Genomic DNA, 27,895 nt, shown 5'->3' on the forward strand with positions numbered 1-27,895 from the left:
TCCTTGCTAATGCATAAAATATATACATGTAAAAAAAGCTCACATACATTACATATATATATATATATATATATATATATATATATATATATATATTTGTAAGCTGTATCCCATTGAGACCTTATTTAATGTGCACTATAAAACATGTGTTATTATTTTCAAGTATTTAAACATTACATGCAGATATTGCCAAATATTTCCAGGTTGTATGCTGCATGCTGACTTATTAGTGCCAGCAATATCCATAAAATGCCAGAATAAATCAGTGTCCCATTGCAAACTCCTTCTGGTTGTCTCACCAAGACGTGACATGCATCATCAAAAAGTTAAATCCTTTACTTGATCGTGCATTACCGTGCTTAGTTTATTATTCCAAATTTTTTTCATATGGGAAAAACTCAAACTTCGTTATTCAAACCTGATTCTTATCACATTTTTACAGGCTCTTTTGCATATGAACCTAATGTCGTGGTCAATCACTTTGTCTTATTCTAAACAAAATGCTCATATGAGTCAAAGTATAATTCAACAAAATATCTTTAATAGATATAAACATTTGTACATATCACAAGTGAATGGATGGAGAGTCACATGCTGTCACACGTGTCAAGGATGAAGGATCAGGCGGTGTTTTTTATTAATGTTTTTGTCGTCCTGCTTTTCTTACACAATAAACCTCCTGCAAGCAGGACAATGAAGAAAAATTACTTCGAAATGAATAAAACAAAGGGACACATTTTGAGGAATATCAAATTGTCTTGTTGTAGAGAGAAGAGGGAACAAGGCTAATAAACTGTTTCAGCTCAGAACGACAGAAAAACATGTAGAGGGACACGATCATGAAGTTCGTACATATTCTGTATATTAACCGTCATCTTACACCAAGAATGTCAAACTAGTTTTCATTGAGGGCCACATTGCAGTTATGGCTGCCATCAGAGGGCCGCTTGTAACAGTGAATAATGTATGAATTTTCCTCATCATTAATTTTATACATTTGTTTAAGTAGACTGTCGATTTTACAGTACAAACTTTGCATTTACAACATTTTACTGTAAAATTGTGTTGTTTTTTGTTTTACAACATTTTACATTAAATGGGAAAAAAAACCAGTACTACTGTGTTTTTGTTTTTTACAAAAAAAGTTGGCAGCCAGAATTTTTGTGTTAAATTTACATTGTTTTTACAACATTATCCTGTTCATGGAAAAACAGTACAAGTTCTTTTTTATTCTGGCAACTTAGCTGCCAGTTTTTCTACCATTGTACACCGTTAAAAACAACAAAAGTTTTACAGTCGAAAACTGGCAGCTCAGTCAACAGAATTTTAACGCAAAAAAACAGTAGTAGTTTTTTCAATTTACAGTAATATGCTGTAAAGAACAACATAAAATGTATTGTAATTTTTATGAATTTGATGGGTAGTTTGCTGTAAAAATATTTAGTTTTCTATTTATTTTAGACAAAAAAAATGTTTGGAAAGTATGATACTTTTCTGTAATATTTGTTGCAATATTGGATACTATTAACGTTTAAAAAGGGATGCAATTTCAAGCAGTACATATATTTTGTCTGTCAAAATGAAAAAAAAAAATCACTTACATTGAGTGAGAAAATATTATCATTTCCAGATGTTTGCGGGCCAGATACAATGATGTCGTGGACCAAATCGGGCGCCTGGGTCTTGAGTTTGACACCTGTGTCTTACACTATCATTAAGTTCGGACATATTCTGTATATTAACCGTCGCAATGAAACATTAGGGATCACGCTGGAGGCTCTCAAGCATGCGGTGTTCGGTTCCATGTAATAGTTATACATGTTTTGTACAACACGAGGTGGGACTCCTAACTACAGCAGCAAAAAGCATTTTATTTTTAAGAAACTTAAATGTTGGAAAAATAAATACAAAGAAAAACATTTGCATTATAATTTTTGATATTCGCCGGGCCTATTATTTGTTTTTGTTTTTTAAATCCTATTAAGATTTTTTTTCCACACCAAATAGTGAGAATTAAAATAAAAAGGTTAGTTTTAATTAGTATTATATGTTCCTTTTAAAGTATATAATATATTACTTGCCTGTCTGTGAAAAAAAAACAATGACAGCACAATTCCAGTTAGTATTTCTTACTAGTTCCCATAGAAAAAGTCCAGCATGTCCACCAAAATTTCTATGAGAAATCATATTCCCCACTCTTTTGCAAGCCTACTCTCAATCAATTTAAAATCATATGCTGTTCAAAAATAACTTGAATATTTCTGTAATATAATCAATATATATATTTATTTTTGGATGAAAAATAATATTATTATTATTATTATTGTCATTTGTGTGTCGTTCATGAAGATACAAACTTGCGTACGGCTCTTATTTATTCATAAATATTCTTTAAATATCTTAAGGAAAATTGCAGGACAAAAGACAAATAAATGTTGTACATTTACACGACCTGGAATAAACGACAATGAGCAAAATTATTTTCTTGGAAGCCACAATCTGACATTTCTTTTTTTTTTTACAAAAGATAGAGTTTGGATCACGTTGGGGTTTACTGTACATTTGTAGCTTGCTGTGACACACGTGCAATATTTTACATGACGTGACATTGTTTACAGTATGTTCTGTACTGCTACAATATTAGCATATAGCATTACATACTCTCTTTGGGTTCAGTGTTACTGTATCACTGAGTGGAATACATCCGATGAGACATGAGGAGTGTTACATTTACAATTTTTCATCTGGTGGACTTCTCCGGCATGCACGGACAAGTCCGCCGCCAACTCGTAAGCACGACCTGGTTCTAGCTTCACAAGGTGCTGGAAGACGTTGGCACTGGAATGATGTAAACCCGAGGAGCAAGTGTCCTTTAAGAGCGTGTGTGGATCCTCCGTGAAGGACAAGATGGCGTGTGTACAAGTTTTAGTCGTCAAACTTCCTGTGCTTGGTCAGTTCATGTCGATTGTGTTGAAGACCCATTCGGTGAACTTCTTGAGCTTGGCTGAAGCGCTGTAAGACTCCTCCAGGAGGCGCTGATTGTCCTCACGTAAACCCTGGATCTGGATTTGCAGGGAATTCTTGGCATCCTTCTCCTGTTCGTACAAGGAAAGAAATATGGCACTCAGCATGTTTTGCACTGGACCATTTTAGGAGTAATGTGCTTCTAATTGTTTCCTGTTAGTGCTTGGGGGCGTGGGGGGTTGGGCTGCATTGCATCGCTCCTCCACAGTTACATTTCACAAATATTAGAAAGCAATAGAAATGAGTGCAAAACAAACATGTGCAGTTGCTCATCTTGGGTTGCATTGGAAGTGCCCATGAGCAAGTGCACACGCTCGCAATGTTTGTGCTTGTTAAATTGGGCTTAAATCAGGGGTAGGGAACCTATGGCTCTCGAGCCAGATGTGGCTCTTTTGATGACTGCGCCTGGCTCTCAAGATAAATCGTAGCTGACATTGCTTAACACGATAAGAAATGAATAATTCCGCTGGTAACCACAGTGTTCAAAATATAAAACATTCTCATACATATTAATCCATCCATCCGTTTTCAAGAAGTTGCAATAATGGTAAGAAGTATTTAATTTATTAGAATACCAATGTTATTAAAAACAATAAGAGACTTATTATACTCTAAAAATGTTGGTCTGCACAAATGTAGTTGTATTCAGTGTTAAATAATATTATATGGCTCTCACGGAAAAACATTTTGAAATATTTGGCTTTCATGGCTCTCTCAGCCTAAAAGGTTCCTGACCCCTGGCCTAAAAATGCACGCTTTGCACACTTGACTTTTGCGATTGCTCCTCCACAGTAACATTTCACAAATATTAGAAACAAATAAAAAGAGTCCAAGTTAGTTTGTACAATGAAAAATGCAATCGCTCCTCCACACACAAAAGAGAGAGCAGATGAGGAATAGTAAATGCACAACAAATTAATGTAAATAAGATAAATATGACTATTTACTTAGTGAATGATGATTTTATTCATTATTTACCACACTTCCTTGTGGTCTAGATCAGTGGTTCTCAACCTTTTTTCAGTGATGTACCCCCTGTGAACATGTTTTAATTCAAGTACCCCCTAATCAGAGCAAAGCATTTTTGGTTGGAAAAAAAGAGATAAAGAAGTAAAATACAGCACTATGTCATCAGTTTCTGATTTATTAAATTGTATAACAGTGCAAAATATTGCTCATTTGTAGTGGTCTTTCTTGAACTATTTGGAAAAAAAGATATAAAAAACACTAAAAAACGTGTTGAAAAATCATCAAGTGATTCAATTATAAATAAAGATTTCTACACATAGAAGTAATCATCAACTTAAAGTGCCCTCTTTGGGGATTGTAATAGAGATCCATCTGGATTCATGAACTTGATTCTAAACATTTCTTCACAAAAAAATAAATCTTTAACATAATATTTATGGAACATGTCCACAAAAAGATGTAGCTGTCAACACTGAATATTGCATTGTTGCATTTCTTTTCAGTTTATGAACTTACATTCATATTTTGTTGAAGTATTATTCAATGAATATATTAATAAAGGATTTCTGAATTGTTGCTATTTTTAGAATATTTAAAACAAATCTCACGTACCCCTTGACATACAGTGGGGCAAAAAAGTATTTAGTCAGCCACCAATTGTGCAAGTTCTCCCACTTAAAATGATGACAGAGGTCTGTAATTTTCATCATTGGCACACTTCAACTGTGAGAGACAGAATGTGAAAAATAATCCAGGAATTACCATTGTAGGAATTTTATATAATTTATTTGTAAAATATGGTGGAAAATAAGTATTTGGTCAACCATTCAAAGCTCTCACTGATGGAAGGAGGTTTTGGCTCAAAATCTCACAATACATGGCCCCATTCATTCTTTCCTTAACACGGATCAATCGTCCTGTCCCCTTAGCAGAAAAACAGCCCCAAAGCATGATGTTTCCACCCCCATGCTTCACAGTAGGGATGGTGTTCTTGGGATGCAACTCAGTATTTTTCTTCCTCCAAACACGACCAGTTGAGTTTATACCAAAATGGATACATGGATGATACAGCAGAGGATTGGAAGAATGTCATGTGGTCAGATGAAACCAAATTATAACTTTTTGGTACAAACTCAACTCGTCGTGTTTGGAGGAAGAAGAATACTGAGTTGCATTACAAGAACACCACACCTACTGTGAAGCATGGGGGTGGAAACATCATGCTTTGGGGCTGTTTTTCTGCTAACGGAACAGGACGATTGATCCGTGTTAAGGAAAGAATGAATGGGGCCATGTATTGTGAGATTTTGAGCCAAAACCTCCTTCCATCAGTGAGAGCTTTGAATGGTTGACCAAATACTTATTTTCCACCATAATTTACAAATAAATTCTTAAAATTCCTACAATGTGAATTCCTGTATTTTTTTTTTTTTTTCAAATTCTGTCTCTCACAGTTGAAGTGTACCTATGATGAAAATTACCGACCTCTTTCATCATTTTAAGTGGGAGAACTTGCACAATCGGTGGCTGACTAAATACTTTTTTGCCCCACTGTACCTTCAAGTACCCCCAGGGGTACGTGTACCCCCATTTGAGAACCACTGGTCTAGATAATATATATTGGATATGCTGTGCTGTAAATTTAGCTTTACAGTCACTTTTCTAATCTACCTTCTGAGTGTTTCTACAAACGGCTGCTTTGACCAGCATTTGTCTCACTGCCTGTTGCACTTCGGTGTTATTGTGCGCATGTCTGTGAGAGTTTAGCCGCTAAACAAAGTGTCATACTAACCATGTTGACAATACAGTCCTGTGTAAAATGTGGACACACAAACACGACACTAGAGTGGATTCTCAATTTGCAAACGCCTTTATTTGTGTTCCATTCAGTTGACAAACCTTTACATCGCGCCAAATATGCCTCTGTGTGCGAACCATGTGTCGGCGTATGAGCGCTTCATTCATTCATCCAGGGGCTGCCATTTTGGTTACATCACTTCCTGGACATGCGAGCACGACTATTTTGAAGAGTTGGAGCCCACTACGTCACATCCTGTTTACGTCCTGAACACACCTATTTCCCACTTCTGACATTTTTATGTTCACAATTGTAGTGCTATTGTCAGAATTGTGTCAATTTGTCTTAGAGATCACTTTGTGTGATCAGAAACGCTTCTAAGTGTCCAAGCACTCACAGTCTCGCCTTGTAGCTCCAGGTTGCGTGACAACACTTTGAGCTAGCGTTTTAGCTAGTTAGCCTCCGACACTTTCAGTTGGAGGATTTTATCAGCAAAGAGTGTTTTGTTCCGCAGAAAGTCTTTAATTGTGATGAGACTGAATAAGATGCCATAGCAGGCCTTATTACAACGGGGACAAAAGCCAATGAATGATCGCCTCAGAATGCTAGTTTTTGCCAACACTAGCAGTGACTACGTCAGGGGTGTCAAACTGAAATACAGAGTGGGCCTAAATTTTATACTGAACAAAGCCGCGGGCCAAGGTTGAACAAATTAACCTTTTAATAGGGACACAAACAAGTTTTGCATTGAATATTGAACGAGCAAGGCTTGTATAACTTTATAGTGACATGCAAAATCGATTTTCAAATATTGTAGCATCCCGGAAGAGTTAGTGCTGCAAGGGGTTCCGGGTATTTGTTCTGCTGTGTTTATGTTGGGTTAGGGTGTGGATGTTCTCCCTAAATGTGGTTGTCATTCTTGTTTGGTGTGGTTTCACAGTGTGGTGCATATTTGTAACAGTGTTGAAGTTGTTTATATGGCCACCCTCAGTGTGACCTGTATGGCGGTTGGCCAAGTATGCCTTGCATTCACTTGTTTGTGTGTAAAGTCCGCATATAGTATGTGACTGGGCCGACACAATGTTTGTATGGAGAAAAAGCGGGCGGGACGACAGGTTGTAGAGGACGTTGAATGCAGTGCCTTTAAGGCACGTCCCCAATGATGTTGTTTGGGTAGAAATCGAGAGATATTCGGGAGAATGGTTGCCCCGGGTGATTTTCGGCAAGGGCACTGAAATTTGGGAGTCTCCCGGGAAAATCGGGAGGGTTGGTAAGTATGAGTATTAGCGGTGAATGCGGTGTTATAATACCGGCGGGCCAGCTCTAATGTTAATTTGATATTGCCTCAAGGGCCAAACTAAATTACACGGTGGGCCAAATTTGGCCCGCGGGCCAGAGTTTGACACCCATGGACTACATGAAGCAGCTGCAATTTAACACTCCGAAACTTCCAGAATGTTCAAAAATGGCACAAATATGCTGAAGAAACAAGTCCATGTCAGAAAACTAGAAAATGTAGCTGAACTGCACCAATCTTGTCAAGATTAGTGGTCAAAAATTCAACCAGAAGTTTGCCAGAAGCTTGTGGGTGGCTACCAAAAGCGCCTTATTGCAGTAAAACTTGCCAAGGGACATGAAACCAAATATTAACATTGCAGTATGTATACTTTTGACCCAGCAGATTTGGCCACATTTTCAGTAGACCCATAATAAATTCATAAACGAACCAAACTTAATGAATGTTTTTTGTGACAAACAAGTATGTGCTTCAATCAATCATCAAAAAAAAGTAAGAGTTGTAGAAAATATTGGAAACTCAAGACAGCCATGACATTATGTTCTTTACAAGTGCAGGGTTTCTGGCAGCCACCTTAACAACAAAGAGGCACCGCCTAAACTAACGTCTTAAAAAATAAATAAATAAATAGATAATTTAAAAAATATATATATATTTTTTTTGGTCCTGTTCAGCTTCTCAGGCAAATTATATAGTTGATGTTATATCGGCTGTTCAGATTTACTTTACAAAAGAGAATTGTAGGATATTTCTCTTGTTGCCTTATTTGTATTTGACTTTAATAAATGTATTTATATTATCATTTAGTACTAAACTAAAGTCTTAACAAGCTGCTACGCTTTGTACTGCCTCTGTCAGTGCTTCTCTGTAGCATCCAGTATTGTCCCACCCACACTACCATCTGATTGGTTACATGCAAAGCAGAAACAGCCAATCAGCAGTGCGTATTCAGAGCACATGGAGTCAGTGCTCAGGCAGGCAGAGTGGAGAGACGGTGCGGGTTAGCAGAAAGGTGTTTAGCAGGTAAGCATAATGCAGCAGACTCTTCCCCAAATTACAAGCCTTGTTTCCATATGAGTTGGGAAATTGTGTTAGATGTAAATATAAACGGAATACAATGATTTGCAAATCATTTTCAACCCACATTCAATTGAATGCACTACAAAGACATTATACTTGATGTTCAAACTCTTAAACTTTATGTTTTTTTTGCAAATAATAATTAACTTAGAATTTCATGGCTGCAACACCCGCCAAAGTAGTTGGGAAAGGACATGTTCACCACTGTGTTACATCACCTTTTCTTTTAACAACACTCAATAAACGTTTGGGAACTGAGGAAACTAATTGTTGAAGCTTTGAAAGTGGAATTCTTTCCCATTCTTGTTTTATGTAGTCCGGGGTCTCCGCTGTCGTATTTTACCCTTCATAATGCGCCACATATTTTCGATAGGAGACAGGTCTGGACTGCAGCGGGCCAGGAAAGTACCCGCACTCTTTTTTTTTATGAGGCTACGCTGTTGTAACACGTGCTGAATGTGGCTTGGCATTTTCTTGCTGAAATAAGCAGGGGCGTCCATGAAAAAGACAGCGCTTAAATGGCAGCATACTTGTATGTACCTTTCAGCATTAATGGTGCCTTCCCAGATGTGTAAGTTACCCATGCCTTGGGCACTAATGCAACACCATACCATCAGAGATGCTGGCTTTTGAACTTTGCGTCGATAACAGTCTGGATGGTTTGTTTTCCCTTTGGTCCAGATGACACGTCGAATATTTCCAAAAACTATTTGAAATGTGGACTCGTCAGACCACAGAACACTTTTCCACTTTGCATCACTGCATCTTAGATGATCTCGGGCCCAGAGAAGCCGGCGCCGTTTCTGGATGTTGTTGATAAATGGCTTTCGCTTTGCATAGTAGAGCTTTAACTTGCACTTAAAGATGCAGCGACAAACTGTATTTAGTGACAGTGGTTTTCTAAATTGTTCCTGTGCCCATGTGGTGATATCCTTCCAAGATTGATGTAGTTTTTTGATACAGTGCCGTCTGAGGGATCGAAGATCACGGTCATTCAATGTTGGTTTCCGGCCATGCCGCTTACGTGGAGTGATTTCTCCAGATTCTCTGAACCTTTTGATGATATTATGGACCGTAGATGTTGAAATCCCTAAATTTCTTGCAATTGCAATTCGAGAAACGTTGTTCTTAAACTGTTTGATTATTTGCTCATGCAGTTGTGGACAAAGGGGTGTACCTAGCCCCGTCTTTTCTTGTGAAAGACTGAGCTTTTTTGGGAAGCTATTTTTATACCCTATCATGGCACCCACCTGTTCCCAATTAGCCTGCACACCTGTGGGATCTTCCAAATAAGTGTTTGATGAGCATTCCTCAACTTAATTTAGTATTTATTGCAACCTTTCCCAACTTCTTTGTCACGTGTTGCTGGCATCAAATTCTAACGTTAATAATTATTTGCAAAAAAAAATGTTTATCTGTTTGAACATCAAATATGTTGTCTTTGTAGCATATTCAACTGAATATGGGTTGAAAATGATTTGCGAATCATTGTATTCCGTTTATATTGACATACAACACAATTTCCCAACTCATATGGAAACGGGGTTTGTATAATAAACACCTCCCAGTCAACTACTAGTAACATCACTGTGAGCCCGTTGAGGTTCTAGAAATATAAGTGGCAGCTCAGCTCGCTCGCAGTCCTTTAGTTGAAGGCTAATTAGCTTTTAGCGTAACGTTAGCTCATTTTGCGGTGTGTGTGTGAGTGCGTGCGTGCATGCATGTGTGTTACGGACAGCAAAGCCCTGTCTGTCTGAGAAAAAGACAAGCATTATTGACCTACAGTTAACGACTAAGTTATTTCACTTTACCTTTTTCTGTGTTGAAGCAGCAAAAAAGGACATTATGTTAAATGAAAAGTTTCTGTCTCTGATAGTTGATATAATAATGTAACTGCATCATAAAGCCTACATGAAATCCATGGTGTTCAGGGATGAATAGTCTTTATTGCTATTGTACTATTTTTTCAGCTATAATTAAAAGTTAAAGTTAAAGTACCAATGATTGTCACACACACACACGAGGTGTGGCGAAATTATTCTCTGCATTTGACCCATCACCCTTGATCACCCCCTGGGAGGTGAGGAGAGCAGTGAGAAGCAGCGGTGGCTGTGCCTGGGAATCCTTTTTGGTGATTTAACTCCCAATTCCAAACCTTGATGCTACATTAATCATTAGTAATGTAGCAGCCTAGTTTTGAATGGCAGGGTGCCTGCTATCACATGTTGATAAAAATATAACATTTACATAATAAAAATCAACTACAGGCTTCCCAAATGCTGCAATAAATTAAGCATGATGAGTTGAGCATATGTCAGCATGTGGCCCCACCTTTAACTCTTTTTTTTCAAACGCTTATTTACAGTAAGTCACTAATTTGACTTGGTCATTATTTTGTCTTAGTAAGTCAATACTTACGAAGTCCAAATAATGACATACTTAGTATATCAGTTAACTAGGACCGTTTTGCGTTTTGTTTTTACTTAACGGAAAAAAAATCGAAATATATATTGTATATTGCCAATCAGCATACGGAGCGTAAAACACAACCAAAAATTGTAGGCTCCTTCACGCGACGAAGCTGGCCTACTTCACCACAGTCTATTGCATCCCCAGGCAGCGATGAGATGGAGACGTGATGGTGGCGACTGAATACACATAAATACATACATATAGTGTCTTCAAAATCTCCAGTCTTTGCTGAAATAGGGACTTTTGTCAAGGCTGGAACCGATTATTCATGTTTACATTGGTTCCTATGGGAAATTCTGCTTCACAATACAAACTTTTTGGTGTTACGACCCATGTTCAAGAACCAATTACATATGTAGATCGAGAATCCACTGTATTCATTTTATAGACATCAGAGCCAACGGTAGGGCATCAGACGACAAGGAATGACAAGGAAGACTGTAGCCTACAGTCTCGGCATAGCACAAGGGGAGGAGGCTGGCCGACAGCAGATACTAGGACGCCCACATATGTACCTCATTCAATTAGTGGCGTCAAACTGTATTCACTGTAAAAAAACACTGAAAAACACAGCGTTCAGAGGCTTTAAAAACTGCGTGATTGCTCACGCTCAATACATGAACATTACGATTTGAGGCTTTGGCAGCGTTTAACATGAGTATCACATGTAGCAACATTTATGTGTCAGAAGAGAGGAAAATCATCATAGGTCCACTTTAATAAAAGAAGAATGTATATAACTGTTCTATGTGTGTGTCACAAGTACAAGTACAGATACTACTACTACAATGCAGTGCAACTTTTGATCTTGGATGTTTTCTAATTAAACCGTTTTGGACTGCATTTAAAGCAACATCAAATTCTTGCTGTAATTTTCAATATTTTTCATTTTCGATGGCTGCAGTGGCCACACAAATACAAAAGTGAAGTCAGTCACTTTACCTTTTTTAGGTCTTCTTGTAGGGTCTTCACCATGGACTCCAGCTGGCTAACTTTGCCCATTAGAGTAGCTGGTGTCTCTCTGTAGGGGAAATCCAAACATAAACTCATACTCTTGTAGTAGTGTTCAAAACTGACAGCTGTTGCATATTAAAGGAGCGTTAACTAAAATATTTTTCCATATAGTGGCCAGGGGTGTTTATGTACTCATCTGCAGAGAGTACTTGATAATTTATTTAGGAGTTTATAAGGAAGCATTAACTATATTCATGCAACTAAAATGTATATGTTTTTTCAGATTATCTAAGAGGCAGTTGTTGCCACTTATGGTTTGCTGCCGGCTGTGCACAGTATGGTTTGCTGCTGGCTCTGCTGCAGACAGGAAGGCCATGCAAAGGGTGACCAGGACAGCCGAGAAGATTATCGGCCACCCTCTGCCCTCCCTAGAAGGCATAGCTAGCTCTCGATGCCTCGGCAGAGAAAATACAATTCTGGCAGACATCTATCACCTTGGTCAGCACTTCTTAAACCTGCTGCCATTAGGGATGAGATTTCAGTCACACAAAAGCAGACAAAGAGTTGAAAACAGTTTTTACTATGGTCCATTAATGTATTGAATCTGTCTCTTTAGCTTACAGTGTTGCACTGCTGTTAGTACTGGTATTAATTTTCAACAAATAATGTATTGTTTGTCTTGTATTTTAACTGTACTAAAACAGTAACCGCATGTCCTTTTGTCATGGTCTCATGTTTGATGAAGTTCTATTTTAATTGTAATATTTTATGTAAAACCCTACGAGTAAATACCTAAGTAATTCATCTGCGACTTTTATTTTGTTAGCACAGACAGAATGAAAAATACAACGATTTTGTTGTGAAGGCTGGAAGTGTGCCTAATCAATATTATGCCTTTTCTATGAATGTTCTCATTCATCCAGGTCATTGTAATCTCAGGGCATTCAATATATCGAAACCTGGACTGTTGGTTTGTCTTAGAAGGCGTTTTGCCTCTCATCCGAGTAGGCTCTATCAGTTCGTGCTCATACACTTCGATTGTCAGATCTATTCTAGCGGTTGGTGCCAAAATCCCAAATATTTATACTCCAAAAGCCATGCAAACGAGCGATCCTCCTGACAAAGCCTACGACAGTCGTTGAAGTGTAATTTCCCCTCGTTAGTATTGAGGTATTGTGTGGCAGAACGATCGCTGTGGAAGGGCTACTATCAGTAAAAAATAGTTGGAATCCCCCACTTTTGTATTCCATTCAGTTGTAAACAAATGGCACAAATGTGACCAGAAAGTTTCTAAATCCCGTTATTTGTTAGAGGATAAATTGCGGAGTCTTTTGGGAATGGTTGAAAGGACAGTGTTGTACGTGGTAGACAGGTGGTGTTGAAGACCACCTCTTCTGTTCGGGGATGTTTTTTCAACCTTGAAATAGATGGCTTCCCTCACTCCTCTTTCGTACAATCTGTCCAGAATCTGTAATTTTTTGTTCTCAAATGAGCGCTGTTTCTACCTGAGGTGCGGTCTTGGCCTGAAATGTTTGCCCGTCTATGCTGTATGTGTGCCCATGTATGCAACAAATAACTGGAGTTAGAAACATTCTGGTCACAGAAGGTGACCAGAATGCTGAATGGAATACTGAATGGAATGCTTACATGGGGGATTCCGACTATTTAGGACCGATAGTAGTCGATCCACAGCGATCGTTTTGCCACAAAAAAGGAGAGTTTACACTTCAACGACTGTCGACTTTGACAGTAGGATTGCTCGTTTGCATTAAAACAGTTGTTTTTCTCACTACAATAGCGTAAGCCATCCTTGCCCATGCACACCCTCCTGGTTTTTGGATCATAAATAGTAGTGGTTTTGGCACCAGCCGCTAGACTAAATCTGACCAATTTAATCTATGAGCACGAACTGATGAAGACTTCTCGGATGAGAGGCGAAACGTCTACTAAGACAAACCAACAGTCCAGTTGCGATCTGCTGAGATATTATGCCTTGTGAATAGATATTGCAAAATGTAAGATATATTGATCAAATTGATTATCTTACCTAGCTCAAGGTAAAAATGCACACTTATTCAACAACAAAGTCACCAACTTGCATTACGCTGCTCATCGTTTAAGAAAATATTGTCATTCATCAGGTCATTGTATTCTCAAGGCATTCAATTTATCAAAACTGGTATTGTTTTTCTTAGAAAATGTATCTTCTCTCATCCAAGCAGGCTTCATCAGTTAATGCCCATAGAAGTAGATTGGTCATATCTAGTCTGAGCGCTGGTGCCAAGTCCCAAGCAATTTACAGTCTAAAAGGAGGAGGGTGACATGCCCAGTCAATGACTAAAGTGGAATGAAATATAAATCGAATGCCACTATTTAAGGACATAAGGTAATGCATCTGTTGATGTGTTTTGTCAGGGCGGCGTAGCTCGGTTGGTAGAGCGGCCGTGCCAGCAAATTGAGGGCCAGGTTTGATCCCTGCTTTTACCATCCTTGTCACTGCTGTTGGGCAAGATACTTTACCCACAGGTGGGCAAAACACATCAACAAATTCATTACTTTATTTCCAAGTGCCACCATCCAAACGGGTTTAAATGGAACTTAGATAAGGGTTTCACTATGTAAAAGTGCTTTGTGTCACTAGCGAAAAGCGGTATATAGATATAATTTTATAATTCACTTCACTAATGAACACTACAGATAGTATAGGACATTTTTGGATAAAAATGCCGTTGCCTGGTCGTGACCCAAGCTTCTTACCCTGGCGAGGGCTGCTTTAGTGGGGCTGCCTGAGGCTCAGCCTGCTGGGGACTGATGCCCGCTGCACTCTCAGCCACAGAGCTCTCCTCCTGAGCAGCCAGATAGACCAGTCTCTGCTCTGTAGAAGAAGCAACATACATACAGCAGCTATTAGATCAGATAGCCTGAGAAGCAGCGACCTCTTCTGTTAAAGATAGATGTTGCATGCAAATCCAATTTCACCTTAGTTTATTTACCTTTAAACCAAATCAATGTGCAGTGCTAAATATTTTTTACAATACCACCTGTCATTGAAATTTGCAAAACTAAAAACTTAATTCATAACTGGTATGTTGTCCTTTGGCCTTCATGACATTTTCAAAACATCAAAAGTATTTTTTCTGTTCAGCAACGCAAGTAAATAAGTTTAAGTTTGCATCTCGATACGTTAAAAATTTACTAATTTGTTTCACTATTTTTCTTTTCCTTTTTTTGGTAAGGGATCATATTTAAAATATATAATAATATGGGTTCGAGAATTATAAAAAAATACTTATCAATATGAATAAAACTTTTGGGTGGTGCTCTAATACTTTTTTCTTAAGCATTGTAGCCAACATATATGATAGACTGATTTTAATAGCACACACGAATAATAACAACAACAATATTACCCAGTTAAAAAGGAACGGTTAAGAACACCATAAGGTCTTAAAGGGCTCCCTCGTGGACATTAGAGCTACTCCAGCAGCAGAAACCTTTTTGTTCAGTTCATGTGCAATGTGCTGTGCTTAATTATATTGTTATAAAAATATTGTAAGAATACCGTCAGCCAATAAAAATATCCCACACTTTGGACCGATGATTACTACGCCTGTTTGTTTCTTTTTGGCATTTGGAAATTGGTACTGATCCAAAATACATGGTCCTACCCTCGAAGGCCTTGGCTGCATCGACCAAGTGGGCCCAGTCCAGCGGGCCATCTGTCCTGGTGTCAGGGAGGGGCATAAGGGAAGCGTCCTGCAGCTGCTGCCTGGCATTCTTCTGCCCTGACTCTGTGCTCTCCGGCGCTGACAGGTTTCCTGGGAAGAAGGAAGCACAAAGTAAAGCCACTGCTAAGATGACGTGTCTGCTTTTTTAGCATTATTTCCTTTACCCAGGGATTTGTGTGACGTTCTGCGGCTCGCCACACTGCGAGCTGTGGGGGAGCGCGGCACCGTGGAACTGCTGAACAGAAGTTCGGTAGGTGTGTCACGTTTGTCACTCGAGATGGACTCCCTCTGCCCGCTATAGATACTCTCATCCGACAATGTCCTCTGCAGAGAGCGTCGGGTGGGTGTTGGGGCTGGGAAAGGCTTTAATAGAAAAAAAAAACAACCTTAATAATCTGATTTTTACATCAAAATCCTCTATATAAATCATCTATTAGGATACCTTCTCATCACTAGATGTGGGGGGAGGGCTGTCAAGCATGATAAGCTTCTTCAAGTCCTCCTCCAGGCTGGACTTGGCAGTGTGCCGCTGGGGTGACTGGGAGCCTCGCAGATTGGCTCTGAGCTGAGGCTGACTGACCAGTAAACCATCGCTCTGGTGTCGTCTACACAGAAAAGCAAAAAAATTAGAGTGGGGCTGCAACGACAACTCCTCTCCTCAATGCCCACGTTTCTCTGACAAATCAACACATGCAATATTATAAAATTCCTGTTACTGTATTTGTTTTTTTAGTTTAATTTTCCATCTACGGAATGTTTTGAATGTTTGTAGATACATGTAACTTTCAACAAGGGTTGAATAAAGTTGATTACAACTGTAAGATACAAACAATATCACCTGAAGCCTCTCAACAGGTGTATGTAAATATATAATCTTCTGAAAATTAGAAATTGAGCTTTTTTAAGTTAAATACAAATCCCTTAGATAAGGCAAAAAAAACGTATTTGCCCAATACTTCTCACTCTACATGTCTATTATTGTTCTAATTCATCCAGGTCATTGTCATCTCAGGGCATTCAATCGATCGCAACTGGACTGTTTGGTTTGTCTTAGTAGAAGTTTCGGCCCTCAATAGAGTAGGCTTCATCAGTTCGTGCTCATAGACTTAGATTGGTCAGAATTACTCTAATCGACTCCGCATATATAACACAAATGGTATTGTATTTATTTAAACAATCATAGTAATAAAAACAACAACAACTTAAATAAAAGATACATATAAATTATAACAATAGTTAATGAAAAGTAAAATACATTTATATATAAATAAATGTATTGTATGTATTACAAACTAAGCATAAATATTTTCCAATACTTATTTCTTAAATATTGAAAATAGATATGAATTTAAAAAAAATACTCAAATAAATAATTTAAATAAGACGTACAAATAAAACAGCTAATAGTAAATTAATACATAAAATAACCCTACAAAAATGAGCTAATGCCAAAAAAACTCATTCTTGGCCTTTTATAAGGAATTATTTGATTTTGATCATATGACAATTTTACAAATGTATTGTAAGGAACTCTCAGCAGTATCTCAGCAACATAAAAAAACACATTCATATGTGTTTTTGTGTTTAAATGAAAATGTTAAAAACAATGCATGTTGAGGTTTTTTGAAGACAAAAACATGACAGAAAGTACCTCAACGTATTTTGAGATACAAGTGGTCTCTCTGATTTTGGCTTTGTTTAAGTTGCAGGCACGGTTTGAGTCACAAGCATTTCTGCCACTGGTAGTAATTGTTCACAGCTCTCCGAACACCGGAACTGAGAACGGTAGCGTGAAGGACGACATCAACCGAATCCGAAACACAACCCATTAAATAAATGTCCTACAGTGTAGCAGACTCAGAGAATGCAGCCCGACCGCAGTGCCGTCAATCTGGCACAACTTCAAAGCAGATTTCGGCTCAGGTGCCAAAACAACATCTACCTAGGACAGAGGTCGGCAACCCGCGGCTCCGGAGCCTTTGACCGCTCTTTGATCACTCTGATGCGGCTCAGCTTGTCATGGCCAGAGCGCATTGGAATGCGCCCTCATCCTTGCGCTCTGCTTGTCAAACCTCGGGACACGCCCACGGCCGCACACATCCAGGGACTCGCCATACGGGTCTCAGAGACGCCGATAAAGATATGTGGGTGTCCAAGTTAAAGCCCCTGACAGCGGACCTTGAAGATGTTTCACGCCAGAAGGCCGTTCAGAATCACATATAGTGTGATATTGAAAACCTTCCCAAACCAGACAAACTTGTGTTCGAAACTTGGAACGCTATCCCCGACTTTTATGTAAACATGAAAAAGTATGCACTTGGAGTCCTGTCGATCTTTGGATCCACATATGTATGTGAGCAGGTGTTCTCCAACATGAACTTTATTAAGAACAAATCACACACGCCTCACAGATGAGAGTTTACAATCCTGTGTGAACATAAAGGTGACGTCGTACAGCCCCGATGTGGAGACTCTGTGCACTGCGGTTCAGGAGCAGAAATCACCTTGACCAAGTATGACAACTATTTTAATTTCCTATAATTTTGCATATGTTTACCTTTTTAATTGTTCAGTGAAATAGACATTTTATTATTTAGGTTGGCAGCTGACTGCACGGCGCCAGTAAAACGATGACAGCACAGAGAGAGAGGACGGCATTTTTGTTTTTTTGCCAGTGGATAATTTAAGTTTGGCGTTTTGTTTTTTCATTCCTTCAAGGAGGACTTAAACAGACATTGAGTACTTTACTTAACCTTCAACCCGACGTCTTTTTCGGAGTTAAAAACGTTTTGTTGCATGCAGAAATTGTATTTCATTTTCTCTGCAGTCTTTCATTGATTTCATAAATGTAACCCATAATAGTTTGTTTATACATAGCACAAAGCAAAAAAACCTTTATATGCAGTGTTATTTCATTTTATTATTAAAACCTTTTAAATTTTTCATTTTATATTATTTATTTATCTATTTTTGGTCCTGTCCAGCTTCTCAGGCAAATCATATAGTTGATGTAGATGCCCATATCAGCTGTTCAGATTTACTTTACAAAAGAGCAGTTTAGGATACTTCTCTTGTTGCCTTATTTAAATTTGACTTTATTAAATGTATTCATATTATCATTTGGTGCAGCTGGATAGAAAGGAGATAGAAAGAGAAAAAAAGGAAGACAGAGGGGGGAATTGTGGGGATAAGCGGTGGATTAGACAGTGTTATTTCATTTTAAATTTCAAAAGAGTTTTGTGGCTCCCATTGTTTTCTTCAATTTGTGAAACGGGTCAAAATGGCTCTTTGAGTGGTAAAGGTTGCCGACCCCTGACCTAGCAGATATTTATCCATGAAAATATGAAGAAGCTGCTGAATGGTCTGCCCGACATGTTTCAATTAATTTTACTACAAACTGAACAAGCGAGCCTTAGCTTTGCTCACTTGGTCTTAGTCCAGATTTCCACTGAATGTGATACAGTCGTGAAACAACACCTGCACACCTCCGTTTTTATTCCTCAATGTGTCCGTTTCCCCCGCCTGCTGAACATCACGGACATGCTGTTAACGTTCTGCATTCCAGTGCTAAATATACACAGAGCTTTTTTACTTAGTGAACTCGGCAACAATTCCGTTCAATTAGGCTAAAATATGCTTGTGTTGGACAGGAAGTCATGCACAAACACAAAATAAATTATCTGATTTAACTTGAAAATATTATTTTCAAGGCAGATCGTATTTTACACTTCGAAACGTCCTAATAGGCGGGGATTTCAGACATAATTTCCCCTCAATGACACAAATAAACATGCTGATTCTGAAGGTCCAAAATGAGAGAATAATATACAGGCATATTCTGGGCAGCTGTATGGGCATGGAGGCCTGTGTCAAATACCAGCTGATACGGGGACCGGGAAAGCAGGGTAGTGGTTGTTGTGTTACGCTTGGCAGGGATGATCTTACTGCTGTATTGTTGCTTGCTACAAAAAATAAAGTTGTTCATCAAGGCAAAACTGTCATCTGTGTTGCCGTTCAACACCTGTTATTCTGCTTCTGTTCCACTGAATGGATTGAACATTGTTTGTGGTTACTTTGTTACAAATTCCCTGAGCATGTGATTACGCGCGTATTTCCGAGATCTCGTAAAAGTCTGCACTTTCTTTCGCTGCACAACGGAGCCGCTGCATGGCGGTGCTGTTCCATGACAGATCTGTCATATCCAAAAGGTCCGCTTGAGTCGGATTCTGAAGGTAAATGCTGTACATTATCATAATATCAACTACTGCAGTTGTTTGATTAAATTTAATTGTATTGATTTTCAAATAATATAAATAATATTTAAAATAACTTTTTATAAGGCATTCTACACATTAAAATTGTGGTGTTTTGGGGGGCCAAGCATGGATAAAATCGATTTCAATTCAATGGGCGGCGCTACTTTGAGATACCAGTGTTTTGAGTTGGGAGCATGGTCATGGAACCTAATAAGCTGGTAAATTGAAATACTACAGTACTGCCGGAAGAAAAATGTCAAATAAAAAAAAAAGGAAATTAATAAATAAAATTTGCCTTTGAATGTAAATATGGTCAACTCTACAACACCACAAGGTGTCTCTGTTGACCACAATATGAATGCAACAAGATGCTTCTTTGTCTTCAATGACAACTTGGGGCGGAGGGGAATAACTCTTACTTCCGAGTGCTGCCAAAGTCCACAGAGTTGACGATTCCACCGGGTTTTTTCCAGCCAATAAGAAATTTGGATGTCGCCCCTTGTCGTGGGTAGAAGGTCTTGGTCCCAGGGGAATTCTGGCAAGTGGGAGATGTGGTTGTTGACTGCTCCTCTTGGGGGGACACAGGACTTGGGCCCTCCATGAGACACCCTGAGGCACTCAGTATGCTGCTGTGTGACAACCAGGTGTGACAAGTTTAGTATTTACAAAATACACAAAGAGGCAACATGCTGTCTATTTGTGACAACCACAATATAGCCCACTGGACAATGGCGGAATATTGCCATGCCTTAATTAAGCAAGTAGATAAGTAGTATCTTATTTAATGGAATAATATACAGAGAGTGATATAAAGATATAAAATGTTTACTATAAAAATATAAATGCAAATTGCAATTATAACTAAATGTCACATAAAATTCATTTTCAGGTCCTTAGTGCTTACTTTAAAGTTGTTTTGGTTGTAAAAAAAAAAAAAAAGAGCAGTTAAAATATCTTATTTCATCCCTTGGAGTTGCAGGTAGATTAATGCAGTTGTGATAAAAACAGGACACAGTGTCCTTGCGCGCTATAATCTGACATGAAAGATAAAGTTTTCAAGCCGACGCAAGTTGTGTGCATGTGCGCCAACGCACGCGCACGCACATATTATAAAACAAAGCTTCCGATGTACACGTCGAGTTATTTCTGGCTGGGTGAAGAAGGGAGGAAAAAGAGCTTTGGTTGATTCAAAAGAAGGGGGATTTAAAAGAGGAGGTGGGCAGAGACAGTGCTGAGCTCACAGTCTGCTTTTTTAGCAACTTCAAGCATTTCCTTTCAATCATGGATACAGGGAGATAGAGAATGCCACACACACACACACACGCACGCACACGCACACGCACACGCACACGCACACGCACACACACACACACACACACACACACACACACACACACACACACACACACACACACACACACACACACAGACCTTTTGTTAAAAAGCGAAACCGCATGATAGGGACGGCGTGGCGCAGTGGGGAGAGTGGCCGTGCGCAACCCGAGCGTCCCTGGTTCAATTATCGCCTAGTACCAACCTCGTCACGTCCGTTGTGTCCTGAGCAAGACACTTCACCCTTGCTCCTGATGGGTGCTGGTTGGCGACTTGCATGGCAGCTCCCTCCATCAGTGTGTGAATGTGTGTGTGAATGGGTAAATGTGGAAGTAGTGTCAAAGCACTTTGAGTACCTTGAAGGTAGAAAAGCGCTATACAAGTACAACCCATTTATAGCTTCTGACTTGTAGGCCTGGGATGGTGTCTGGAATTCATTGAATGTTTTACATTTTCAACACATGATGCATAAACACATTCGCAACACACCTGGAGTGGGAGGCACCATCACTTAGGGCATAGGAACCACCTTCAGGACAAACTGAAGGGCTCTTCAATGGGCTCTCCAAACTTCCTCCAACAGGAACAAGAGAGTCTGGAGTTGGAGGCGAAGACTCGTCCCCTCCCTGGCTGCCCGTCGATTCATCCTGCCACGGTATGGCGTCCTTGGGCGTGAAGGCGCCGCCAGAAGAGGCGGTGCTGCTTTGGGTGGCGGTGAAGGACGTAGCGTCGATGCCGCTGTCAGTAGACGTGCCCTGGAGGTATCCGCCGAGCTCGAGATCGCTGCGTACTCCCGATCGTGAGCCCACTTCATACCATTTCTCGTCACTGTGGGCGGAGCTTGAGGCGTTGCTTGATAGAGTGTTGCTGCTCGACTGGCTGGAGGAATATGGAGCGTCCTGCTGTTTGAAAACAAGACATCAATCAATCAATGTTTATTTATATAGCCCTAAATCACAAATGTCTCCAAGGACTGTACAAACCATTACGACTACGACATCCTCGGAAGAACCCACAAAAGGGCAAGGAAAACTCACACCCAGTGGGCAGGGAGAATTCACATCTAGTGGGACGCCAGTGACAATGCTGACTATGAGAAACCTTGGAGAGGACCTCAGATGTGGGCAATAGAGGGGGGGGGGTTTATGTGGGTTTATATCCACATAAAAGGATGTGGATATGGATATGGACAAACATTTGGGACACATCTCTTATTGAATCAGTTAGGTTAGCTCCCCTTTTTGGAAATGTTGGGCTTTCAGCCTTTGAAATATAGGGTTGGATAAGATTACTTTTAAAAATCTGGATAGCCGACACCTCCACATCATCCAGCACAAAGGAAATGTACTCAAGAAGGGATTTTCTCTGTACATGTACAGTACCAATAGGGGCACACAAGCTTTATCTAGTGGTACTTACTGTATTACCTTACTTTATGTGCAATTAATTATATTAGATTAATTATTTATGTACAGTGTTTTGGTTTCCTATATTCAAACACAGTGTCACTGTTTAAACTGTGTAATGTTACCCAAAATGTGGCCCAAACTTTTGAATATGCTTGTTGAATACAACTTCTGCCTTGTTTTAAATGAATACTTAGGCCTACTAGGTTACTGTATTTTGATGTTGGTCATTATGGTGGTACTTCGAGAACCAAGTGTTTTCTGAGGTGGTACTTGGTGAAAAAAATTGACAACCACTGAACTAGAGCAAAGATTGTAAGAGAGGCTCTCTCTAGTGTACCGACGTGACTTTTGACCTCTCAGATGTCTGTCCATTTGCCCTCAGACGGACAAACAAATTCCTAACAAATGTCCCCAAAATGTCTTTCCAGAAGAGTAAAAGCTATTAGAGTTACAAAGGAGGACATCTATTTACATTTTCTTACTTTTCTCTTCCTGCCAGTATCACAAATATTTGATCAAATGCTATGGTTCTCTGTTGCACACAGAGAAGAGTCTCTACGAGTGATGTTCAAATAAATATGTTGATTTTTCAGAATTGTTGACGAAGCAAATAAGGCAAAATAAAGTGCAAAGCTTCTAACTCCACTGGTCAGCATTACTGCGATCAATGCAACACTGCCATGGAAACAGGAGATTAGAACATTCGCCAAACCCTTTAAAAAACAATATTTAAAAAGAAAAATCATTGTTAATTCTACTCATAGTCTATCAATGAAAACATCCCCTTGTCAAAATAATTGTGTCCGAGTAGTGTAGTTTTGCAATGTAAGGGGCAAAAAAGACCCACTTATTAAGTACCACTGTGTTGCACATGGGGATGGCCGATATGGCCTAAAATCTGTATTGCGATAAATATGGCATCCTCTTGTGATAACGGTATACATTACAGTATATTATCGGGCATATAAATGGTCATAAAACCAGTTCATAACAGGTTTTAAAGGTGTCTAATTTGGCTGCGTACGTATGCGTCATTATTCTGGCAAAACTATTATTAATTTACTTGAAAATTTACTGTAAATATCCGGTTACTTTCTGTTGTAACATGTGTCTATCTACACTTTTGTTAAAAGGTAGTAAACACTTACTCTTCTGTTATTTTGCTACTTTACATTAGTTTTGGCCAATACTACACATTTGGGTATTATATCAATGCCAAGTAGTTATGGGGGCAGTATTGGCCATAATGATGTTCATACTTACAATTTTCAGGATTATCAAATAATAACATTTTTGATCACAACTTTTATCGGACAAAAACAAAAGATATTGGTGTACTGTATTACTGTATATTATTTCCTTATTCTGATTTCCCCAAATTAATAACAAAGTCCCTTTTGCCAAAAAGACAAAACAAGTCTAATCACTATAGTATTGGCCATATACTGATAATTGGTATCATTATTGTTGATCAATCAATTAATTAATCAATCAATCAATCAATCAATCAATCAATCAATCAATCAATCAATATGTGTTTGTACAGCCCTTAATCACAAGTGCCTCACAGGGCTTTACAAACTCACAACTACATTTCCTGATCTAAACCCACATCTGGGAAAGGAAAAACTCAAAAGACCCCAACTGAGGAAAAAGATGAAACGTTGGGAAGGCACCACAGATTTAGGCTGAAATGGATGTTGAGTGGGTATATTGTAATCATTGAATTGCTATATTAATAGATAATGTGGGAGCCCAGTCCATCGGGAAGAAAACAAATTGTCATAAGGGGGATCTTATTCCGGGCTCAGCCAGGTCAGCCCACAGTTGTGCGTGGAGGAGTGGTGCACTCCGGCTCACAACTCCGATATTTGTATCGATCTGCCCATCCCTGTTTACACTCAGGAGTTCAAGCTTGGTGGTTAGCTATGCTTTGTGTTTTAGCTACGGCTTGTTCTCCAGTCCTCCAGTGATAGATTTACTTGTAAAAACTGTGTAATTGTCGTAATGGAGGTGAGGATTACACCTTTAGAAGTTGCACTGTGGATGGATTTTAGCCGCTTTTCCTCGCTAGCGAGGACGCTACATTGTGTTGAGGACACCTTTGACAGCTTGTCTCTGTCAAATGTGCGGCACATGACGAGAATGTGTCATCCATCAATCCATCCATCCATCCATTTACTACCGCTTGTCCCGTTCGGGGTCGCTGGAGCCTATCTCAGCTGTATTCTGGCGGAAGGCGGGATACACCGGGATACACCCTGGACAACTCGCCATCTTATCGCAGGGCCAAAACAGATAGAGAGACAACATTCACACTCACATTCACACACTAGGCCCAATTTAGTGTTGCCAATCAACATATCCACAAGTGCATGTTTTTGAAGGTGGGAGGAAGCCGGAGTCCCCGGAGGGAACCCACGCAGTCACAGGTAGAACATGCAAACTCCACAAGGAAAGATCCCAAACCCGGGATTGAACCCCCGGACAACTCAGGACTTTCGTACTGTGAGGCACATGCACTAACCCAGTGGTTCTCAACCTTTTTTCAGTGATGTACCCCCTGTGAACATTTTTTTAATTCAAGTGCCCCCTAATCAGAGCAAAGCATTTTTGGTTGAAAAAAAGAGATAAAGATGTAAAATACAGCACTATGTCATCAGTTTCTAATTTATTACATTGTATAACAGTGCAAAATATTGCTAATTTGTAGCGGTCTTTCTTGAACTATTTGGAAAAAAAAGATAGAAAAATAACTAAAAACTGGTTAAAAAATGAACAAGTGATTCAATTATAAAAAAAGATTTCTACACATAGAAGTAATCATCAACTTAAAGTGCCCTCTTTGAGGATTGTAATAGAGATCCATCTGGATTCATGAACTTAATTCTAAACATTTCTTCACAAAAAAAGAAATCTTTAACATTAATATTTATGGAACACGTCCACAAAAAATCTAGCTGTCAACACTGAATATTGCATTGTTGCATTTCTTTTCACAGTTTATGAACTTACATTCATATTTTGTTGAAGTATTATTCAATAAATATATTTATAAAGGATTCTTGAATAGTTTCTATTTTTAAAATATTTTCAAAAAATCTCATGTACCCCTTGGCATACTTTCAAGTACCCCCAGGGGTACACGTACCCCCATTTGAGAACCACTGCACAAGCCCCTGTGTCACCGTGCTGCCCACGTGTCATCAACATGCATTATCATAATATAACAAGAGTACAGAAAGCTGTATTGTCAGACAAAGCTATATAATTTATATCGTATATCGTGCAAACCGAGTTGCACAATTACAACCCCATGACATGTCCTGCCCACCTTAGCGCTCTTGTTAGGTGAAATGTGTCCACTTTGCTCAGGTGGCTGTAGACGAGGAATCACAGCCTTGGAAACCAAAGTGTCTGGAGGTGGCACAAGAATCAAATGAAATCATGCTTTTAACAGCAATGTTCAAGTCAAATTCATATTTGATTCTAATAAGGAAACCAGATCGGTTGGCTAGCTCTTCTTACCTGCAGTGGTTTTATCCCCCTGTCTGCATGCTGCCTCACCCTCTCCATTCCGGGACCAAGCAGCAGTTGTGCTTGAGCCAATTTTAACATCACTAGCACCGTTACCTGGCAACTGTCGCACAGACAAGACAGGGGACTGGCAGTTGTTGTTATTAAACCTAGAAAACAAAAGGGTCAATGGGTCTCTGTTGCAAGATTGCTTATTTACTTCCAGTGCTTTTAAATCCTCCTGCATTATCATCAGTGGGTTGGGAAGATAGCAGCTTACCCCTCAGGCATAGACTTCTGCCTCCAATGGTTGGAGCTCATGTTGTCGGTATAGGTCATGCTGGCGGGGGAATTTGTGTTGTGAAGCGTGCGACCCATCACAATGGAACAAGCAAGGGCGTAGTTTTCATTTCCGGGTGAATATCTGTGAAGAAGTTGCTGTCAGATATAATTGTGACGGTGTCTTTTAGCTGCAATTCAGAATAAGGAGATCTAGCAGTACCTTTTAGGAATGATCGGCCGGCCATCGCTGGAAACACTGCGTGGAAGGGCGACAGAGTTACTGAAGTCTGGTGGAGGAGCCTTGATAAGTGTTCCACTTGAGCCAACAGGTCGTGTTTGAGGACTAGAGGATGTTCGTGGCCACTTGCTGTTGCTGTTGCTGTTGGTGACCGGGCGGAAAGGGAACTTCAACTCATAGGGCATTCCTTCTTTGTGGTTCTTGTAGTCCACTAGCGGCATGTGATAGATCTCGGAGCAGCCTCTGTGCAAACAAGACCCATTTCTCAATAAAGAAACATTTACAAATGTAAAATAATAATCATAAACAATACAAAATCACTATTATTAGGATTATAATAATAACTATCATTATTTTGTAATAATTCTAATCTAATAATATTACAAAAATACTATGAGAAAAAATTAAAACACCTTAATTTCATAGTAATGGACAAATGACACCACAATGAGTGTATGACACACTCACTAGCTGCTTTGACACTGTATTGATACTGTGTGGGTGTTTAATCATCCACCATCTGCTGGATTAAAAATGTCACTATTTGTGACAAGAAAATAAAACAAAAGTTAGCAAATATGTATATTTTTTATAAGACAACAGTGCTGCAGAAAGGAATATGAAATGCAGAGCTCTGGTCAATGGTCAATGAGCCAAACAGTAAACAAACGAGAAGAACTTTGACCCTTTTGGTGCTAAAACATCAAAAAAAAATATTTCTCAATTAAGTTGTATCGATGATTGGGACAAAACCAATGTCAAAGGAAACTCCTCCGACTTATTTAGTAGGAGCTGTCACTCGTATGAATGAAGTGCGTCCTGATGAACACAATTTGGTGCTTTGCAGTCAAATGACACTGCAGCTGTATCGGTCTCATGTTTTTTTCTTAGAGTGATAGACACATTGGGGCTTCAAGGGACACAGTATCATTCCTTGTGTGTCATAAGCAGAGGTGGGTAGAGTAGCCAGAAATTGTACTCAAGTAAGAGTACTGTTACTTTAGAGATTTATTACTCAAGTAAAAGTAAGGAGTAGTCATCCAAATATTTACTTGAGTAAAAGTAAAAAGTATGTTGTGAAAAAACTACTCAAGTACTGAATAACTGATGAGCAACCTGTTTGTTTAATAATTACGGCAACAGATAATGCACAAAAACATAAACATAGTAACGAGCAAATTCAGAGCCAGGAATATCTCTTAAGCAACTAAAACAATAATATATATTAAATAATAATACATTAAAATAAAAAAATTAAGGCAAATTGAGCCACAATAACTTAACAGCACCATAGGCTCAGTAGGCATTTATTGATTGATTGATTGATTGAAACTTGTATTAGTAGATTGTACAGTACAGTACATATTCCCTACAATTGACCAATAAGTTTTTCAACCTTAATCAATTACTTAATAAATGACCAAGTCGAGGTGATCTACCTCATATATAAATACACACACATATCATATATATATATATATATATATATATATATATATATATATATATATATATATATATATATATATATATATATATA

The 27,895-nt window shown here is 38.9% G+C and overlaps 1 protein-coding gene across 5 annotated transcripts in view; it reads right to left on the minus strand.

The window, feature by feature from the left end:
* Nucleotides 1-519: 519 nt before the first annotated feature.
* Nucleotides 520-27,895, minus strand: part of LOC133549571 (signal-induced proliferation-associated 1-like protein 1) — a 153,532-nt gene continuing 126,156 nt past the window's right edge. For 3 of the 5 annotated variants that reach the window (XM_061895115.1, XM_061895114.1, XM_061895116.1), the window contains 12 exons: nucleotides 26,338-26,598; nucleotides 26,116-26,259; nucleotides 25,848-26,005; nucleotides 25,654-25,736; nucleotides 21,400-21,812; nucleotides 19,998-20,207; nucleotides 15,765-15,927; nucleotides 15,487-15,685; nucleotides 15,263-15,412; nucleotides 14,352-14,469; nucleotides 11,583-11,661; nucleotides 520-3,095 (listed from right to left, as the gene is read on the minus strand). In XM_061895115.1, the coding sequence (XP_061751099.1) occupies nucleotides 2,952-3,095; nucleotides 11,583-11,661; nucleotides 14,352-14,469; nucleotides 15,263-15,412; nucleotides 15,487-15,685; nucleotides 15,765-15,927; nucleotides 19,998-20,207; nucleotides 21,400-21,812; nucleotides 25,654-25,736; nucleotides 25,848-26,005; nucleotides 26,116-26,259; nucleotides 26,338-26,598 (2,122 nt within the window). In that variant the 3' untranslated portion in view covers nucleotides 520-2,951. The remainder of the gene's footprint in view (nucleotides 3,096-11,582; nucleotides 11,662-14,351; nucleotides 14,470-15,262; nucleotides 15,413-15,486; nucleotides 15,686-15,764; nucleotides 15,928-19,997; nucleotides 20,208-21,399; nucleotides 21,813-25,653; nucleotides 25,737-25,847; nucleotides 26,006-26,115; nucleotides 26,260-26,337; nucleotides 26,599-27,895) is intronic. The other 2 variants (XM_061895118.1, XM_061895117.1) reach the window with 2 other exon arrangements.

Source organism: Nerophis ophidion, linkage group LG03 (assembly GCF_033978795.1).
Source record: "Nerophis ophidion isolate RoL-2023_Sa linkage group LG03, RoL_Noph_v1.0, whole genome shotgun sequence".
Taxonomy (NCBI): Eukaryota; Metazoa; Chordata; class Actinopteri; order Syngnathiformes; family Syngnathidae; genus Nerophis; species Nerophis ophidion.